General features: G+C 38.4%; 1 protein-coding gene and 1 pseudogene across 2 annotated transcripts in view; one reads left to right on the top strand and one right to left on the bottom strand.

Moving 5' to 3' along the window:
• Nucleotides 1–21886, bottom strand: part of SPAG1 (sperm associated antigen 1) — a 159897-nt gene that overhangs the window by 22154 nt on the left and 115857 nt on the right. Inside the window, exons 17-19 of one of the 2 annotated variants that reach the window (XM_058275781.1) lie at nucleotides 19557–19721; nucleotides 17512–17883; nucleotides 17256–17419 (exon numbers count right to left, since the gene is read on the bottom strand). In XM_058275781.1, coding sequence (XP_058131764.1) covers nucleotides 17288–17419; nucleotides 17512–17883; nucleotides 19557–19721 — 669 coding nt within the window. In that variant the 3' untranslated portion in view covers nucleotides 17256–17287. Of the gene's footprint in view, nucleotides 1–17182; nucleotides 17420–17511; nucleotides 17884–19556; nucleotides 19722–21886 lie in introns of those variants that run through there. The other variant, XM_058275780.2, reaches the window with a different exon arrangement.
• LOC139436413 (small ribosomal subunit protein uS19 pseudogene) lies at nucleotides 11156–11783 on the top strand (annotated as a pseudogene).

Genomic DNA, 21886 nt, shown 5'->3' with positions numbered 1-21886 from the left:
GCAGAAACTGGCTGACAGCAAAATCAAGATGAGGCAACTTAAAAACAGTAGAACATCTTATGGCTCTTTTACTTTCTCCAACTCCTCCCTAGGTAAGTGTGGTGCCAACCCAAGCTCAAAATACAGATTCCAGAGGGAGCAGAATAAGCCTTATGCACATAGTAGAGCACGTGCATGTTTGTATCAATTAGTCAGGTGCCAGAGCTGTTAAAACACTGTAAGAAAACAATCAAACTGCTTTGCAGCAAAGAATTACCAGATGAGATATACAATAGCACCTGGATTGGGAGAAAATTTTGAATTTCCTAAGGGAAATCTGATGTATACTGAGACTACCCATATATGGGTGTATGTGGGCACACAACACATGCCTCGATCAAGATGTGTGCCCAAATGAACTTGAGACGACTCTTTGTTTATCAGGCTGTTCTTTAGCCCACCATAGGCTTGCTAAATGCTGAAGGAGAGCACAAGGACAGATCTAATCTGCCAAGACTAGGAACAGTGTTTCATTTCTTCTTGTTAACAGAGTGCATTCAAATTAATCTCTGTCCTAACTCTAGTTAAATACATATTTAAGGAATAGAGACTTTAGAAACTATATATACCCAGTAACTCAGTCTTTGCATAAATAGTTTGGGAAAAAAGTCACTGAATGAATAGATTGTTATAGGCTCCAGCAACTTTAAAAAAGAGGAAGAAACAGGAAACTATGGGGAAGGAGAATCTGTTTCCAGAGTTAACACACTAAAATATTCAAACATCCAGATCTCAACAAATACAAGGCATTCAGACAACTAGGAAAATATGGCCCTAAAGTGACAAAAACCACCAATGAAGAAAACAAAGCATTGGACATACTGAAGACTTTTTCTAAAGGAAAACAATATATGAACAAAATGAGAATTTCAGTAAAGTTAGAAGTTATAAAAAGGAACCAAATACTATGTATTTGGAAAACAAAGTAACTGAAATTTAGAATACCCTAGAGGAGTTTAACAGGAGACTGGAGGTAAAAGAAGAATGAAATCAGTGTACATTAAAACAGCTGAGTGGGGGAAAGTGTGGAAGGGTTGGGGTATATGGGAATCCCCTATATTTTCAATGTAACATTTATGTAATCTAAAGCTTTTTTAAAAAAAAGTTTCAAAATATTGAAATTATCCAGTCTGGGGAACAGAAAGAAAAGAATGAAAAAAGTAAGCAGAGCCTAAGGGACATATGGGTCAACATGCAGCTTACCAATATATGCATTATAAGAATCTCAAAAGGAGAGAAGGTTAAAGGAACAGGTTGACTACTTGAAGAAATAATGGCCAAAAAGTTACCAACACTGATGAAAGAAAGGAATATGCATCCCAAAAGGATAAATCCAAATAGACCAACTCCAACACAATTCATAATCAAACTCAAATACCAAAGACAGAATTCTGAAAGCAGCAAGAGGGATGCAGGTAGTCACATACGTGATCCTCAAACATATTAAGTGCCAGTTTCTCATCAGAAACCACAGAGGGGAGAAGGCAGTGGTGTGACATATTTAAGGTACTGAAAGAGAAAAACTGCCAGCAAAGAATTCTGTATCTGGAAAAACTGTCCTTCAAAAATGAGGGAGACTTTAAGACATTGCCATATAAACAAAAGCTGAGGGACTCTGTCACCACTAGACCTGCCCTAAAAACAATGCTAAAGGGAGTTCTTCAAGTAGAAAGGAAGTGACAGTAAAATGTAGCCTGGAGCAGTATGAAGAAATAAAGATGCCTGGTAAAGAGAACTACATGGCTAAATACATACTCCAGTGATATTGTACTCTAGACAGGTTATTCTGTATTTCCTATAAAACTGAGAATACAATCGAATAAGAAAAAGGCTTAATTCTATGACATGAATGTGCAATATATAAAGAAGTAATGTATGACAAAACATAGAGGGAATACAGGTATAGGAACAGAGACTGCATGCTGTCGAAGTTGGTTATCATTTCAAATTAGTAGGTTATGGATTTAGATTGTTTAATATAAATCCCAAGGTAACAACAAAAAAATTAATATATACAGAAATGGAAATGAGAATCTATTTGTTATATCACAAAAGAAGGCTGCAGTGAAGGAAAGAGGGACAACAAAGTAAGATGTATAAGAAACAGAGGACAATATGCCTTACCAGTAGTTAAACTAAATAATGGATTAAACTCTCTGGTCAAGACACACACTGGCAGAATGTTTTGTTGTTTTTTTAATGATGCAACTATATATTCTTTTTTTAAGAAATTTACCTTAGAACCAAACACACAAATGGGATGAAAGTGAAAGGATGGAAAAGTGTTCCATGCATATAGTTCCCAAAAGAGAGCTGCAGTGGCAATACTACATATAATGTATAAAACAGACTAAGTCAGAAACTGTAAAGAAGGACACTATAGTAATAAAAAGGTAAATTCACTAAGAAGATATAACAATTATAAACAACATGCTATTTAATCACAGAGCCCTAAAAAATATGAGACAAACGCTGACAAACTAAAGGAAAAAATAGACAATAGTTGCAAACTTCAGAAACCACTTTTCAAGACAAAAGATAATAAGGAAACAGAGAACTTATTTAAAATCAAATACTTTAAATGAACAAGCCCTCAAAGACATAAAGAACACTGTACCCAGCATACCAGAATACTCATTCTTATAAAGTGCATGTTTATCATTTTCTAGGATAGACTACATGTTGGGTAACAAAACATCCTCTCTGAACACAAGAGAATGAAGGTACATATCAATAACAGAGAAAATGAACACTAATCCTGCTTAAACTCTTCTAAAACACTGAAGAGAAAGGAACTCTTTCTAACTTACTTATACAGCTAACATTACCCTAATACCAAAGTCAGAAAAAAGACATCACAAGAGAACTACAGACCATTTTCCCTTACGAATACAGACGTGAAAACCCCCAGTAAACACCAGCAAATCAAATCCAACAGGATATTAAAAGAATTGTACACCATGACCAAGCAGGATTTATTGCAGGAATGCAAGGATGTTTTAAAATACTAAAACCAATGTAATACAAAATATTAACATATAAAAGGAAAAAATTACAAAATCATTTCTAAGCAGAGACCCTTTGATGATAAAATATACTCTCACACAAAAGGAATACAAGGTAACTTCCTCAACATGTTAAAGGGTAAATATAAAAAACCTACAGCAGTGTAAGAAGTAATTAAGTTGAAGTGGCCTGGGGCAAAGGATTACCTGCACTGAAGTCATACAGCAAAGCACCCAGGAAGGGTTGAAAGTACTTCATAGAGTAGAGGGGGCATAGTAATTCCTAAGCTCAAAAGCAAGCTCCACAGAGGCTCAGATAAAACAGAGAGGACCCGACACACTGCATTTACCTCAGAATGATTTTCTTGAGAGGGCTGAGTGCAGAAGGAGACCTACAGCCAAAGCAAATCCAATTTGCAGTAACTGTGAAAAGTGTTTTTTGTGAAAGGTGTTTTTTGCATTAGTTTGTTTTTGTAAAGTCATGGCACTGAAGAAAATATCACTAACTGGATACAGATTTAAGGAACAGGTACCTCAGGGACTAAATAAAATATGAATAAAATATTAAAATGTACAGTGTGCAAAAAGAATACAAGAAAAAGAAAGAGGAAATGATAGCCCATCCAAAGAAACAAGATAAAGATCCATAAACCATCAACAAAGAGAACCAGACTTTGAACATACCAAAGACTTTTAAAAAATGATCTTCAGTAGGCTGAAGGAGATAAAACACAGAGAAAGAACAAAGGATATGAGAAAAATGATAAATGAACATGAGAAAATCCATAAAGGAATAAAAAATTTAAACAGGAACCAAACAGAACTACTGGAGTTAAAAACCACAAGAACTGAAATGAAAAATTCCATAGGGGACTTCAACAACAGATTGGAGCTAACAGAAGAAAGACATACTGAACTTGAAGACAAGACGATTGAAATGGTTCAGGCTGAGGAACAACAACAAAAAATGAAAACAGCAAAAATAATTTAAGACCTGTGGGGCACCATCAACTATCAATATACACATTATGGGAGTCACAGAAGGAGGACAGAAAGGGGAAGAATATATATTTTAAAAAATAATGGGGGGAGCAGGTTTGGTCAAGCTGTTGAGCACCTGCTTCCCACGTGGGAGGTCCCGGGTTCGGTTCCCAGTGCCTCCTAAAAACAAAAAAATGAGCAACAAGCAAACAAATGGGGAAAAAAAAAAAAAAGACAATTCAAGGGAGCCAATGTGGCTCAGTGGTTGAGTGCCAGCTTCCCACATACAAGGTCCTGGATTCAAGCTCCGAAACCTGAAAAAAAAAAAGCAATGGCAGGAAACTTCCCAAAATTAATAGAAGACATGAATATGCACATTCTGGAAGGTGAATGAACTCCAAACAGGGAGAAACATACCCAAACACAGAGTAGTCACATTGTCAGATGCAAGGATAAGGAGAAAGTTCTGAAAGCTTCAAGAGAAAACCAACTACATGTTATGTACAAGGACGTCCCAGTAAGACTTAAGTGCCAATCAATTTAAATGCTGAAAGAAAACAATGGCCTACCAAGAATTTTATATCTGGCAAGACAAGCTTTAAAAAAATGAAGAAATTAAGATACTCCAAGATAAAGCTGTGGAAGTCTGTCAGCACTAGACTTCTCCAACAAGCAGTGCTAGAGGGAGGTCTTCAGACTGAAAAGAAAGGACACTCAAAGATTGGAACAAAGTGGCATAAGGAATAAAGACCTCTAGTAAAGATAATCATATGGGTAATATTTGCACACCAGTATTTGTACGCCAACATGCATAGTGGCATTATTCATAACTGCCAAAAGATGGAAGCAACCCAAATGTCCATCAGCCAGTGAATGGATAAACAAAATGTATATACATACAATGGAATAGTCACCCATAAAAAGAATGAAGTTCTGTTACATGCAACATGGGTCAACCTAGAAGACATCAGGTTGAGTAAAATAATCCAAAAGAAATGAAAGCAGGGACTCAAACAAAATTTGTTCACCAGTGCAGTGGCTGGGGGTTGGGGGCAACCCAGGTATCTTAGTGGATAGATGGATGGGGGGTGGGGGGGCAGTGTGATATTGTTCAGCCATGGGGGAAATGGGATTCTGATCCAAGCCCATGTGGATAGGCCTTGGGGACATCTTGTTGAGTGGGGTAGTCCAACAAAGGTGTATACATATTCTCTCACTTATCTGAAATTCTAGCAGAAACAAACTTTATAGATTATAGATAGTGGGTTACAGGTTGCTGAGGGTGGAGGGGAATTATATTTTTGGTGAGTGTATATAGTTTCTGTTTGAGATCATAAAAGGGGAGGGGTAGTGGATGTCAGCCCAATATCGTGAATATGATTGATGCTCTGAATTGTATACTTGACTGTGGTTGGAATTGGAAACTTTTGTATTCTATATTGGCTACTACAATAAAAAGTGTTTTTTTTTTTTTAAAGTAATTATACATCTGTTGGCATACAATGTGTAAGGATGTAGTTTGTGACAAGAACTGCATAAAGGGGTCAGAAAGGACATAGTTTGTGTATGCTATCAAAGTTAAACTGGTATCAAATGAAATTAAGAGTGTTACAGATTTTGGATGTTAAATTTAAGGTTTGTGGTAACCACAAAGAAAATATCTAAAAAATATACACAAAAGGGAAGGACTTCTAAATGGTTCACTACAGCTGATCAGTTAAATACAATTGTAGGCAGCAATTGAAGAAATGAGAGACAAAATGATATAAGACTCAAAAGCCAAATAAACAGGTGGCAGGTCTGGCATTATCTGAAATGATTTTAAATGTAAATAGATTAAACTCTTCAATCAAAAGGCAGAGATTGGCAGAATAGATAAAAAAGTATTATCCAACTACATGCTGTTTACAAGAGACTGACCTTAAATACAAAGACTGCTAGGCTGAAGGTGAAAGGATGGAAAAAAAAAATATTCCATTCAAATAGTAACCAAGAGAGGTGATATAGCTATAGTAATATCAGACAAAATAGACTTTAAGAGGGAAACTGTTACAAGAGACAAAGGACACTATTGATGAAGATGTCATTGCAGCAAGAAGATACATCAATTATAAACATATATACACCTAATTTAAGTACCCCCAAATTTAAGCAGCAAACATTGACAGAATTGAAGACTGAAATGAACAGCTCTACGTTAATAGTAGGACACTTCAATACACCTCTTTCAATATGGCTACAACATCTAGACAGAATATCAATAAAGAAATAGATAAGATGGATGATTCTGTAAATCAACTAGCCATAAAAGACATAATTAAAACACTTTACCCAACAACAAGAGAATGCACATTCTTCTCAAGTGCATATGGATCATTCTCCAGTCTCCAACAAATTAAAAAGGACTGACTCATACAAAGTATCTTCACCAACCACAATGGAATGAAGCAAAATATACATAACTGAAGGAAAACTGGAAAATGCACAGATATGTGGAAATTAAGCAATATACTCTTAAGCAGCCAATGGGTCAAAGAAATCAGAAAAATTAAAAATACATTGAGATAAATGAAAATGAAAACACAATATACCAAAGCCTATGGGATGCTGCAAAGGCAGTGCTGAAAGGAAAATTTACAGCTGTAAATGTTTCATTAAAAAAGAATAATCTCAAATCAGTGACCTAACCACACACTTAGAGAAACTGAAAAAGAATTAAATTTAAAGTGAGCAGAAAGAAGGAAATAATAAAAATTAGAGGGAAGCGGATGTAGGTCAACCAGTTCACATATCACGTCAGAGGTCCCAGGTTCGGGTACCCATGCCTCCTAAAGATGAGTAGACATGGCACCTGCTGCTACCTGCTGCAACCCACCACAATGAGCTAGATGCTGCAAGCCAGGAGATGCTACCACCTGCAGGGAGTGGATGTACCTCAGGCCAATGGGCACTTACCTCCCATGTGGGAGGTCCTGGGTTCCAGTGCCTCCTGGCGAAGACAAGCAGACATTTGAGGGAGCCATCAGTGGGGGTGGGGAGAGGAAATAAAATAAATCTTCTTAAGAAATAAGAGTGGAGGTAAATGAAATAAATAACAGAGAAAATCAACAAAACCAAGATTCTTTGAAAAGATCGGTAAAATTGACAAATCTTTACCTAGAACGATTAAAAAAGAGAGGACACAAATAACTAAAATCAGAAATCAAACGGGACCATTACTATCAACCTTACAAGAATAAAAAGTATTAGAGCACTATAAAGTGTACACCAAGAAATTACATAACGTAGATGAAATGGATAAGTTCCTAACAAGTCACCTAAATGGATTCCAAAAGAAATAGAAAATCTCAAAAGACCAAGACAAGATTAGATCAGTGTATTTGGCAGGCTTCTCCAAAAAAACAACCACCGAATCTGCATGTGTATATATAAATATTGAATATATATGGTAAGAGATTTTTTATAAGGAATTGGTTCACATGACCATGGAGGGTGATAATCCACATTCCGTAGGGCAGGCTACAGGCTGGAAACTCCAATAAGGATGATGCTGAAGTCCTTATTCTGAATTCTCCAGGGTAAAGTGGTTGGCTGGAAATTGCAGCAAGACACAGTGCTTCAAACTGCTGAAACCAACAGTTCTGGCTTTTTTTTTTTTTTAAAGATTTATTTATTTATTTAATTTCCCCCCCTCCCCTGGTTGTCTGTTCTTGGTGTCTATTTGTTGTGTCTTGTTTCTTTGTCCGCTTCTGTTGTCGTCAGCGGCACGGGAAGTGTGGGCGGCGCCATTCCTGGGCAGGCTGCTCTTTCTTTTCACGCTGGGCGGCTTTCCTCACCGGCGCACTCCTTGCGCGTGGGGCTCCCCCACGCGGGGGACACCCTTGCGTAGCACGGCACTCCCTGCGCGCATCAGCGCTGCGCATGGCCAGCTCCACACGGGTCGAGGAGGCCCGGGGTTTGAACCGCGGACCTCCCATATGGTAGACGGACGCCCTAACCACTGGGCCAAAGTCCGTTTCCCAGTTCTGGCTTTTAATATCTCTAACTGATTGGATCAGGAGATCCAACTGCCACACTGCTGAAGGCAATTTCCTTTGCTGTTTGTACTAATAGATGCAATCATCTGATTGTACGTACAACTCCCATCTATGAAATGTTTTCAATAACAAGTTGGCCAGGATTTAACCAAACACATGGATATCATAACCTAGCCAAGGTGACACCTGAAATTAACCATGTTTACAGTAATCAAAACCCTCCCAAATGGCAGGGAAGCTCCCCAAGGGATCGCCACCCCCTCAACTTGAAAGGGCCCCACTAGGCCAGGTGCTGAGAGGAGCTTCTCTGTACCCCACCCATCACTTACCCCTTCCCTCCCCCGCCCCCGGGGGTCCCCAAGTTGGGCACTGACCCATCTGCAAGTATCCTGAGGGGCAGGGAGGGGGCTATAGCTATTTTGTTTGATCAGAACTGGAGAGAGATCATGTCCCACTTTTATGTACTTCCCAGAAAAGGGGAGGAACAGCCCAGGATCACATTCCTGTACTGGCCACTGCTGCTGTCAGTCCTCAGCTTAAGTTCATTTTCCTAGAGAGTTTGAATAAATTCAGGTCAGAGCTGTGTGGCAGCTCCCCAAGTGTCACAGGAAAAGCAATTCACCAATGACTGATCTCTCCATTCATAAGGTCTTAATGTGTAATGATGAGAAAAATTTTTTATGATCTTTTCATTAAAAGTTTGATTGAAGACTTAAACGGGGGATAGGGGGAACCCTCCTAACAAAGAAAAATCCAGGACAAGATGGCTTTTCACTGATGAATTTTGCCAAACATTCCAAGAAGAATTAATACCAGTCCTTCTCAAACTCTTCAAAAAAACTGAAGAGGAGAGAAAATTTCCTAACACATGTTATAAAGCCAACATCACCCTGATTGTTGGTTTGGTTACCTACCAAAGCCAGAGAAAGCCAGAGAAAGATATTACAAAGAAAGAAAGGCCAATATCTCTAATGAACATAAATGCAAAAATCCTCAACAAAATACTTCAAATGGAATACAAAACAGCATATTAAAATAATTATACACCATGATCAAGGGGGTTTTATTCCTGGTATGTATGGGCAGTTCGATACAAGAAAATCAATTAAAGTAATACACCACATTAACAAATTGAAAGAGAAAAACCATATGATCATTTCAATTGATACAGAAAAGGCATTCAACAAAATCCAGCATCCTTTCTTCATAAAAACACTTCAAAAGACAGGAATAGAAAGAAAATTCCTCATGATACAGGGCATATATGAAAAACCCACAGCCAACATATACTCAGTAGGGACAGTCTAAAAGCTTTCCCTCCAAGATTAGAAACAAAATAAGGATGCCCATTGTCACCACTGCTATTACACATTGTTCTAGAAGTCCCAGCTAGAGCAATTAGGCAAGAAAAACAAAGGCATCAAAATTGAAAAGAAGTAAAACTCACTATTCTCAGAGACATGATCCTATATTTAGAAAATTATAATTACCTCTGACACAAAGCTACTAGAGCTAGTAAGTTCAGCTAAGTGGCAGGATACAAGATCAATACATAAAAGTAGTATTTCTATACACTAGTAATGAACAGTCTGAGGACAAAATCAAGAAAAAAAATTCCACTTACAATAGCAACTAAAAGAATGAAGTATCTAGGAATTTATTTAACCAAGGATATAAAAGACCTGTACTCAGAAAACTACAAAACATTGCTAAACGAAATAAAAAATATAAACAAATGGAAGGATAGTCTGTGTACATTGAATGTAAGACTAAATATTATTAAGATGTCAATTCGGGAACGGACTTTGGCCCAGTGGTTAGGGCGTCCGTCTACCACATGGGAGGTCCGCGGTTCAAGCCCCGGGCCTCCTTGACCAGTGTGGAGCTGGCCCATGCGCAGAGCTGATGCGCGCAAGGAGTGCCGTGCTACACAGGGGTGTCCCCCGCGAGCCCTACGCGCAAGGAGTGCGCCCATAAGGAAAGCCGCCCAGCGTGAAGGAGGGAGCAGCCTGCCGAGGAATGGCGCCGCCCACACTTCCCGTGCCGCTGACGACAACAGAAGCGGACAAAGAAACAAGACGCAGCAAAAAGACACAGAAAACAGACAACCAGGGGAGGGGAGGGGAATTAAATAAATAAAAATAAATCTTTAAAAAAAATAAAAATAAAAAAAAAAAAGATGTCAATTCTACCCAAATTGATTTACAGATTCAACACAATCCTAATCAAAATTCCAACAGCCTACCTTATAGAAATGGAACAATTACAAATTTATTTGAAGGGGAAAGGGGGGAAGCGGATTTGGCTCAACTGATAGGGCACCCGCCTACCATATAGGAGGTCCAGGGTTCAAACCCAGGGCCTCCTGACCTGTGTGGTGAGCTGGCCCATGCACAATGCTAATGTGCACAAGGAGTGCCGTGTCAAGCAGGGGTGTCTCCCGCATAGGAGAGCTCCACGTATAAGGAGTGCACCCTGCAAGGGGAGCCATGCCGTGCGAAAAAAGTCCAGCCTGCCTGGGATTGGCACTGCACACTCAAAGAGAGCTGACGCAGCAAGATGACACAACAAAAAGAGATATAGATGCCCAGTGACGGAGACAAGAATGCAAGTGGGACACAAAAGAACACACAGCAAATGGACACAGAGAGCAGACAACTGAGGGGTGAGGGGAGGGGAAGAAATAAACACTAAATCTTAAAAAAAAAAAAAAAGGGAAAGGGGCTCTGAATAACTGAAAAACACTTCCAAAAAACAAAGTTGGACAACTGACACTTCCTGCTCTTAAAGCATATTAAGAGCTACACTGTGGTCAAAACAGCATGTTATTGGCATAAGAATACATTAATCAATGGAATCAAATTAAGAGTTCAGAAATACACCCTCTCCTCTATGGTCAACTCAATTTTGACAAGGCTACCAAGCCCATTTTTCTGGGACAGAACATTCTCTTCAACAAATGTGCTGAGAGAACTGGATATCCATAACCAAAAGAAGGAAAGAGAAACCCTCTCTCACTCCTATACAAAAATTAACTCAAAATGGATCAAAGACCTGAACATAAAAGCCAGGACCATAAAACTCCTAGACAGTAATATAGGAAAGCATCATCGAGATCTGGCGGTAGGGGCCTTTCCGAAGAGCCGGCAAGATGGCGGAAGTGGAGCAAAAGAAGAAGTGCACCTTCCGCAAGTTCACCTACCGCGGTGTGGACTTCGACCAGCTGCTGGACATGTCCTACGAGCAGCTGATGCAGCTGTACAGCGCAGGGCAGCGGAGACTGCTGAACCGTGGCCTACGGCGGAAGCAGCACTCCCTGCTGAAGCGGCTGCACAAGGCCAAGAAGGCGGCGCCGCCCATGGAGAAGCTGGAGGTGGTGAAGACGCATCTGCGTGACATCATCATCCTGCCCAGATGGTGGGCAGCATGGTGGGCATCTACAACGGCAAGACGTTCAACCAGGTGGAAATCAAGCCTGAGATGATCGGCCACTACCTGGGCGAGTTCTCCATCACCTACAAGCCCGTGAAGCATGGCCGGCCCGGCATTGGGGCCACCCACTCCTCCCACTTCATCGCCCCCAAGTAGCCTGGTGCAGCCAATAAAGGCACAGACTCCTCAAAAAAAAAAAAAAAAAAGATCTGGTGGTAGAAAGTGGGTTCTTAAAGCATGAACAACAAAAGAAAAAATAGATAATGGGACTGCCTCAAAATTAAACATGTTTGTGCTTCTAAGGACTTTGTCAAAGTGAAAAGGCAGACTATTCAATAGGAGAAAATATTTGGAAATCATTTATCTGGTAAGGGTTTAATATCCATGATATATAAAAAGACCCTACAATTCAATGATAAAAAGACAAAACGACCCCAGGAGCAGATGTGGCTCAAGCGACTGAGTGCCTGCTTCCCACATGGGAGGTCCCAGGTTCGGTTCCCAGTGCCTATTAAAAACAAACAACGACATGCAAATAAATGAAAAAAAAAAACTCAGAGGAGCTGATGTGGCTCAGTGGTTGAGCACCAGCTTCCCACATATGAGGTCCTGGGTTCAATCCCCAGCCATGGTACCTCAAAAAAAACCAGAACATAGGGAAGCGGACTTGGCCCAATGGATGGGGCATCCGTCTACCACATGGGAGGTCTGCGGTTCAAACCCTGGGCCTCCTTGACCCGTGTGGAGCTGGCCCAAGTGCGGTACTGATACACGCAGGGAGTGCCGTGCCACCCGGGGGGTGTCCCCCACATAGGGGAGCCCCTCGTGCGGGGAGTGTGCCCCATGGGAAGAGCCGCCCAGCGCAAAAGAAAGTTCAGCCTGCCCTGGGGTGGTGCCGCACACACGGAGAGCTAAAGCAGCAAGATGACACAACAAAGGGAGACAGATTCCCAAGCCGCTGACAACAGAAGCGGACAAGGAAGACTGTGTAGCAAATGGACACAGAGAACAGACAACTGGGGCAGCGGGGAGGGGGGGGAAGAAAAAAAAAAGTATAAGAGTATGACTTAGGAAAAAAAAAACATAACAAAACGACCCAATTAAAAAATGGGCCAAAGAATTAAATGGACATTTTTCCAAAGAGGAATACTAATGGCAAAAAAAAGGTTAATAGTACAAATACAAGAATGTCTTTCTATGAACTAGAACAAATGTGTATCATCACTATTACAAGGTGGTATGAATATGGAGATGCTTGGGAAAAATACAATTAATGTAACTTATGTAACAAATGTTAACAGCAATATTATAATATTCTTGCATCTCAATGTCAAAGAATGTACTGTGTTAATAATATGAGGATATGAAAAATATATACCAAATATATACTATAGACCGCAGTTAGTGGCAATAGTCTGATAATGTTCTCTCATAATCTGTAACAAATGTTACACAACAATGTAAGGTGTTGGTGGAGGGGTGATATATGGAAATTTGGCACATTGTGCATGATTGTTTTGTAAGTTCCCAACTTCTCTAATAAAAAATGTATTTTAAAAGAACACATGAAAAGATGTTCAACATCCCTGATATTAGGGAAATGCAAATCAAAACTACAATGGGATATCACTTCATACATACTAGAATGGCTACAATTAAAAATATATATATACACACACAAGGGTTGGAAAGGTGGAGAAACAGGAACACTTATTCACTGTTGGGGGAGTATAGAATGGTGCAGCCACTGTGGAGGACTGTTTGGCAGTTCCTAAGGAAGTTAAATATAGAGCTGACATATGATCCATCAATCCACTACTAGGTATATACTCAGAACTGAGAGCAGGGACGTTAACAGACATCTGCACACTGACATTCATAGTGGCGTTATTCATGATTGCCAAAAGATGGAATCGACCCAGGCATCCATTAACCAATGAATGGATAAACAAATTGTGGTAAATACATACCATAGAATATTACTCAGATGTGAAGAAATGAAGCTGTGAAATGTATGAAAACATGGATGAACCTTAAGGACATTATGTCGAGTGGAGCAAGCCAATCACAAAAGGACAAATACTGTATGATTCACCAGTATGAATTTTTAAAATTTTTTATTTAATTATAATGACCAAACTCATGGAGTTAACATCTAGAATATTGTTGTCAGGAGATAGAATGAGGGGAGAGAATGGGGCGCTAATACTTAATTTGTAATAAATTTGATTGTAAATGTTTGGATGGCTAGAGGTGATAATAGCACATTAGAGTTGTAATCAGCACTAATATATGGGTATGTTAGTAGTTGAACAGGAAAGTTTAAGGTTGTGTATATCACTAGAAGGAATGCTAAAGGATGAAACATGGGAATGTATAGCATAGTGAATCCTCTTGTGGACAAAAAGTGTGGTAATGTTTTTCCATGAAACAATAAATGTATGTTAATGTTACAAGATATTAATAAAAGGGTGATATCTGGACAAAAATACAACTAAAGCAAAATATGGGTTGTAGGGAATCATATTTATATTCTTCCATCAGTTGTAAAAAAAGAAAGGGGGGAGGATTATGCTAAATGAAAGAAATAAAAATACTATATATTATTTGACTCCAGCTATACAAAATATAAATACAAATAAATTTTTAGAGACAGAATTAGGTTAGTGGATATACACAGTAGGTGAAGGATAGAGGGATTTAAATGTGACTGCTAAGGGGTAGGGGTCTTTCTTTTTGGAGTAATGAAAATGCTCTAATTATCAATTGCAGTGATAAATGTACAGCTCTATGATTATACCAAAAGCCACCGCTTGTACATTTTAGATGAACTGTATGGTTTGTGAATACATTTCAATAAAATTTATTTTTAAAATATCCAATAGAGGAAAAGAGAATTTCACAGACATATGATGATGATTATTATTTTTTTAATTTCAGAAATAACCATTCTGGAAGGTTTATCAAAGGGATGATTCTATTATTTAAATCCTCATTCTAATAACATGTATCATGCAAAGAAAATTGATTCAATATTAGTGTAGATGTTATAGTTTTCCTTTAGCCTTCCTCCAAAATATAAAATCCAAATTATCTCCAAAACAAGGAGTCTGAAATTGTCACGGAATTAAATGAAAGAAAAAGCCATAGTATATTAGATAGGCTAGGTTTTGTTTTGGTTACAATCTGAAATCTCAGTATCTTAAAACAAAATAAAAGTTATTGTTCATGCTATTTGTCAAGTGCAGATTGGCAGGACTGCTTCAAACCAACTCTCCAAGAACCAAGCTGATGCAGCTTGGTCCTATAGCAAGAGAAAAGACAGCTGGAGGGTTCTGCGTCAGCTCTTGCATACTCTGGCCCAGAAGTGACACATGTCACTTCTACTCATCTCCTTGCCGGAATTGGTCCCATGGCCCCAGCCAATCACAAAGAGGTTGAGAAATACAGTCTTGTTTATGTCCAGAAAGGGGTGGGGGTGGGGGAGCAAAACGGGTATTGGTTAAGAGGAGTAATGCCTGACCCACAAAGGAACCATTTGTATATTTAAAACTGATATTTCTGCCATTTTATATTAGCATACAGCTTTTTAGTTTATCATCTCCTTCAGGCTTGCCAAACAAACCTTATGCTCCACTAACATCAAGATCACATAAATTCCGTGAACATGGCAAGTTATTGCACATTTTCATTCCACAAGTTATCATGTACTTTGATGTCTTTGCATTGCTTGTTCCTTCTGCCTGCATGTCCTTTTCTCTCTCATCAGTATGGCAAACTCAAGCTGCAGTATTATTTCCTGCTTGAAACATTTCCTAACACACTCTCAGGCAAGACTGGGCACTCCTCTTGCTGTGTTTTTTCACTATAAATACTTCGATTAGTGTGTCAAAATAGGTAATTCACATATCTCTTACCTCCACTAAGCTGTACCTCCTAAAAGCCAGATGCCTTACTCATTATTCTATTAATATATTTAATAAATATTGACTACTACACAACATTTATGAGGTCACAAGACAGATTCCCCCAGGTTTGAATCCTGCTACTTGGAATATTTGTGACCCTTGTTAATCTAGACAACCTTCTCTGGGCAGTGATTTCCTCATGTGCAACAGAGTTGTTAGGAAGATTAAATTAGATAATGTGTGATAAGGTTTATGCACAGTGCCTGGCACTAAGTTAAAGGTCAAAAAATATCAGCTTTGTCAGGCACTGTGCTAGATTCTGGGGATGTGTCAACAAAAGATAAAGTTTCCAGGAAGTGGACTTGGCCCAGTGGTTAGGGCGTCCGTCTACCACATGGGAGGTCCACAGTTCAAACCCCAGGCCTCCTTGACCCGTGTGGAGCTGGCCCATGCGCAGTGCTGATGTGCGAAAGGAGTGCTGTGTCACACAGGGGTGTCCCCCGCGTAGGGGAGCCCCACGCACAAGGAGTGCACCCCACAAGAAGAGCCGCCCAGTGCGAAAGGAAGTGCAGCCTCCCAAGAATGGCACCACACACACAGAGAAGCTGACAAAACAAGATGATGCAACAAAAAGAAACACATGTTCTGACAACAGAAGCGGACAAAGACAACGCAGCAAACAGACACAGAGAACAGACAACCGGGTGGGGGGGGTGGGAGGAATAAATAAATAAATAAATCTTAAAAAAAAAGGATAAAGTTTCCTTTTCATGTTTCTACCATAAAGTTACTCTGAACTACAAGCAGCTATGTAGAAGAAAACAGTAGTACCACTCTATACTCAGGATGCAATTTTAACATAATTTATCATTCATCATTACTATTATATAAAATTAATAGCATTAACAAATAGTATTGCTTGTTCTAAGACTGGCATTAAGTACCCATTACAGTAGATTTTCATTTATGAACAAAAGAAAAATGTCACAGTTTGCAAGTTACCAGTCAGGAGGAGCTTTCCGTATGAGAAGAGTTCTTTACTTTCTCTTTCATAGTAAGGGAATAAATATGATCATACTTAAAGCAGAAAACAAAAATGAAGCAGAGGAGGGTAAACATTTCAATGTTTGGAAAAAATATAAGAATGACAATTCAAATAGAAATGCAGGCTTAGTTTACGTTTATATATGGTTGCTTTGTTGTTTACTAAGCAATATAAAAGGGAAACTAACTTTAAAATCTACGAAGTGATAGAAATTTTTGGCAATTTTTGTTCTTAATTTTAAAGCAATGCTTCCATTAGAAAAAAATAAGTTACTCTTATAGCTCTCAATTAATAAACACAATTTATTTAATAATCATATCATATTATAGACTGAAGTGTTGCATTTCACCTTAACTGATTGTAATCCACAAGGAGTATAAAATGGATGTGTGGGTATGTGTGTGATGTAATAATTACTGTTAATGACTTTCATTTTTTAACACTTTTAAAAATGAATTTAAACAAATACATATCTATCCAACTTAAGAGGCCTCCTTCATAGCCCAAAGAAATGCAATTTAACTTAAAATTTGAACTACTGAGTTATTAAAATATATACTGTAACTTAAAATGCTTTCAAACAAGTTCCAAATATGCTTATCTTATTATTAAATATAAAGATGTTAGCTCTCTGGTACCTAAGAAAATATTTACAACTAATAAAAAGCAGATCGTAGAATATACATGTTCTGTGTATAAAAATAAGTAAATTATTTTATAGTCCAGACCAAGGGATCTTTCCTAAGCCGGGTTTTATCCATGCAATTCTATTACAACATCATCTCATTAGCATTACAGGAACACATACATGCATGGAAGAAATCCATCAGTCATTTTGCTTTAAAGCTCATACTGCCTTTTGAGGGCCTGTACATCTTCTAAAGTGAACTGGTTGTTTGGTGTGTGTGAAAGGTCATCAAACAGCTGTTCAATTTGCTCCTTTTGGCCCTTGCTAATTAGTGTTAACATCATCTGAAAGGAGAAATGTTATATTAGCATAATTAACATCTTAAAGTAATAGCTATCCTTAAAAAGTCAATCTCTATTAATATTTTGCCACTTACCTTAAACCTTTCTGCTTTACTCAGATATAAAAGGTGCTGATATACCAATGAGGGATCTTTATTAATAAGGTTATTTTTCAAAGAATGAATGAGGAGGAGGAATGTATCCCCTTCAAGTTTGTTGCTCAAAAACACTGGCAAATCTTTTGGTTCAGTGATGGCTAGAAGGTCTGCACAGGCTTCTTTATCTTTCCTAGTATTTATAGCATTTATAACTTGACCAAATTCATAAGCATTATTAGGCTTGGAGATCTGTAGTTTTTCATAGTATTGTGCTGTTCCGTTGCTTTCATTTTCCTTCTCAGAAGCAGGCCAGTCAGTAGGGACCTTTTCTGAGGTTCTCTCAGTCTCTTCTTTATTGCTTTCATTCACCTTCATAAGGAAAAAAATTACACTGTGATGCTCAACATTATCACCACACACAAATCACATTTATCAAAAGAGGAATTCAGGAAAACCATATTTTAGTCAATATCTATGAGAAATCTGTAATTTGAAGTAAGTTATAAAATCTGTATTTTTTAAGAAGAGATAAATTTTAGGGTATAAATAATTCATGAAAATATTTTTTGCAGTTTAAAAAAAACCTGTGCATACTGGAAATATGACAAAAAATTTCAAGTTCAAAACTTTCTATAAATAAAGCTGCTGTGTAAAATAAATTAGCCCTATAACAACCTTATCTCCTTTTCATGATAAATATTACATTTACTTATTTCTTTACATTTAACAGAGAAGTGAATTTACATTTTTCAGTTCTCTTAAAACAGTTTTCCTTCTCTCCTTTGAGAAAAAGTAAACTCTTAGTTTGTCCTTATATGATAGCCTCTTACTCAGCAAAAATGTCAGACCATAAATGGGATACTGGCAGCATTCATGAATGATCTTTGCTACTGACAAGGCAAAAAGCTGCAGCATCAAACATTTGAGTTATCTGAAATCACAAATGCAGGTTTGATTTTGAGATGTTCCAAGATCTCTGATAACTCCAGGCTTGTTTCAGAATGCTAAAAAGATCTGTAGCAGTTTGATATTGTTTATGAACTCCAAAAACAGATATTGGATTATGTTTGTAAACTGATCTGTCCCTCTGGGCATATTAGATTGTACTGGATTCAGAGGTTTCACTTTTACTTCATTAAATAATGATTAAGGCTTTGATTAGGCCATGTTGAGTCCCTGCCCACCAAGGGGGTGGGGACTCACAGAGAAACAGCGTGGAAGAGAAGGGAGGTTGGAATTCTGATGTGGAGCTTGGAGAAGAAAAGATATGGAGGAGGAGGACACAGCAGAGTTTTGAACTGGAGCCCAGGAAGGAAACACAAATGGGCTCAGAGAGAAAATCAAGCCCTGGGGAGAGAAAAAGTCTAGGGGACTGATCATCTACAGCTGACCTTGTGGAGAGAACAGAGCACCTGAGTCCAGAGAGAAATGAGCTCCAGGAGAGAGATGAGACTGACCCAGCCTACAGCTGATACTGGAAAAAGCTGGGACCATGGAGCCTGAAGAGGAAGAGGAAGGCTGAACGTGGCAAAAGACTTTGGTGAGGGAAGTACCTTAACACTTTTTGGCTTAGTAACTGTAAGCTTCTACCACAAATAAATACTTTATGAAAGTCAACAGATTTCTGGTATTTTACATCAGCACCCCTTTGGCTAATAAAAGGTCTGAGTAAATTTTAGAAAATCTCCATGAAAGATGGACTCTAAGGCCACAGCAACTGAATCAGATTCAGGCCAGAGTGATCTGGAGTGGAAGCAATTTAAGTCCCATGCAAGATGGAAAGTGGAGCCAAGAAAGGAAGAACTTCAGTAATGTAGAAACTCCTAATAGGACCCATGGACCTAAGGTGAGAAATACAATGGCTAATTATGACTTTGAAGGAGAAGTTTTGTCTTTGTAATTGGTTAAAAAATTTTTTCACTAACAGAATAAAAACACAAAGTTAAAAAACTTTTGTAGAACTCATGAGATTATGATCTTAGAATCCAATATGAGTATAAAATCCCCGAAAGAGTACTTTCAAAGATAATGAAATAAAATACCTCTTGAATGTCAATTTTCCGTCTTTCTTTTTCTTTGTTGAATGATGCTGCATTACTTTTAATATTAAGGAATCTGGTTACTTCTTCTAGTTCCACCTTTGCCTCAACAATACTTGGATCTAACAGGAGCACTTTATTGAGATCATTTAAACTTTTTTGATAATTCTGAAAGTAAAAAGACAAAACATTTTTCATAAATAAATGAGAAGTGTCATAGATTAGTCCAAGTAGGAGTGAGAGTGGTGAAATGAATAATTAATGCAGAGTGTGCAGTGGATTCCCACTAGTCCCACTATTATCGGTTGAAGCTTACAGGGTAGGTGTGGGGCTAAAACAACACAATGAACATTCACTACAGAAGAAAGAGTATAGAATCTGGAGTTAGACGACTCAAGTTCAATTCTGTATCATCACAGCCTTCATAGTCCCTAACACATGATTACACTTGTTAATTGTCTGCTGAATGAATAAATGAAAGCATGAATATCCTCATATCACCATTTATTAGCAGTGAAACTCAAAGTTCTGTTTAACTTTTCTGAACTGCAATTTTCTCATCTTTAAAATAAGAATAGGGAAGCGGATTTGGACCAACGGATAGGGTGTCCGCCTACCACACGGGAGGTTGAAGATTCAAACCCAGGGCCTCCTGACTCGTGTGATGAGCTGGCCCACGCACAGAGCTGATGCACTGCCACGCAGGGATGTTCCCACATAGGGGAGCCACACGCTCAAGGCGTGCGCCCCAGCCTGCCTCACACACGGAGAGCTGACGCAGCAAGATGACGAAACAAAAAAACGAGACACAGATTCCGGATGCTGCTGACAAGAATACAAATGGACACAGAAGAACACACAGTGAATGGACACAGAAAGCAGACAAAGCAGACAACTGGGGTGGGGGGAAGGGGAGAGAAATAAATTTAAAAATAATAAATAAATCTTATAAAATAAGAATAAAAGCTTCTTCTAGCTTTCACAAGGCAGTGCCAAGGAAGAAATGAATAAAGAAAAATAATATATGAATGGTTTCAAATCTATAAAGGGTTACACAAATATTAGTGATTATTATAATACTCTTGTTTCATAAAAACCTCCAACATTGTGTACTGTACAAAATAGAATAAAGTCAACATTTCTCTTCCATTAAAGAGATAATATATCAGAGCAGTTAGGGGAGAGAAGGGAAATCTACAAATACTGAATCTGGTAGCAGAGACATCAAAATCACAGTCTGCCATGATAGGGCATATTCTAGAACTACAGACTAGACTTTTATTCTGGTTAAACTGAAAATCATTCTGTGAGGAGGCAAAGAACTCCAATGATGTGTAACCTCCAAGTATTTGTGACAGACACATCAATAGCATCATGCAGGAGGCTTCATCATAGATAAGATAAGCTTGTGCTTAAGTGACATTCCTGGGAACTAACTACAACTCTACACCCCTTTCCTCTCCCCCATCAACACACCAGAGCAAGAGTAACATGTTTAAAGGGACAACCTTAAATCATTTGCAAGCTACAGTACATTGTGTGCTATTAGTAACAAATCTCTATCAACTACTGTGTTAGAACAGTTAGAACCTGCAGAAAGAAAAAAAATGACAAGAAACCATATGTGAAAGAATGGGCCAGCAGGGCAAGTTGAGAGAACAATAAATAGCAGCTAACCCCCCTTACTGTTTTAAGCATTTTATAATTATTATTATTTTACTCTCAAAACAATCCTATAAATATTAATTTGTTCCTCCCATTTTAAAGATGAAGAAAATTAAAGCAGAGCAAGATTATGTTTGGTTTTGTGTGATCCACATGTCTTTTAAAAATAAATTTAAAGATATATTTTTTTAAAAAGAGCAGAGCAAAAAAAAAGCATTATGTTAGGGATGATCAAGGTAGCAATGATCAGAAGGTGGATGGTAATACAGTTGTGCAGCTCAAGTGAGAGGTCTGGAAAATTAGAGCCTTGGACAGGGAAGTCCAATGTGATGGGTAGGCATGATCTCATTTGCTCAATAAAATCCCTCCCTACAAAGTGATCAAACTTACTGGGGGAGACATAAGAAAATGGGTCATAAAATTTGAGAAATGTTAAAAAGGGAGGCAAGTGTAAAGAGAGGAGAGGGAAACAGGAAGGCTGGACGCAGCATTAACCTGAGAGGCACAAAAGAAGAGGTGGGCCAGTCTGTCAGATCTCAGAGATGTCAAGCAAGGGTCATTCACTCAATATTCATTGAGCATCCATGTGCTAGGAGGCTGGGAAGAAAGATGTGGCCCCTGCCCTTATGGAAGCTTACATTCGAGGAGCAGGGGACAATGAAAAGAAA

This window comes from Dasypus novemcinctus, chromosome 14, assembly GCF_030445035.2.
Source record: "Dasypus novemcinctus isolate mDasNov1 chromosome 14, mDasNov1.1.hap2, whole genome shotgun sequence".
NCBI classification, from domain to species: Eukaryota; Metazoa; Chordata; class Mammalia; order Cingulata; family Dasypodidae; genus Dasypus; species Dasypus novemcinctus.
This window is presented reverse-complemented; position numbering and strand designations above follow the sequence as displayed.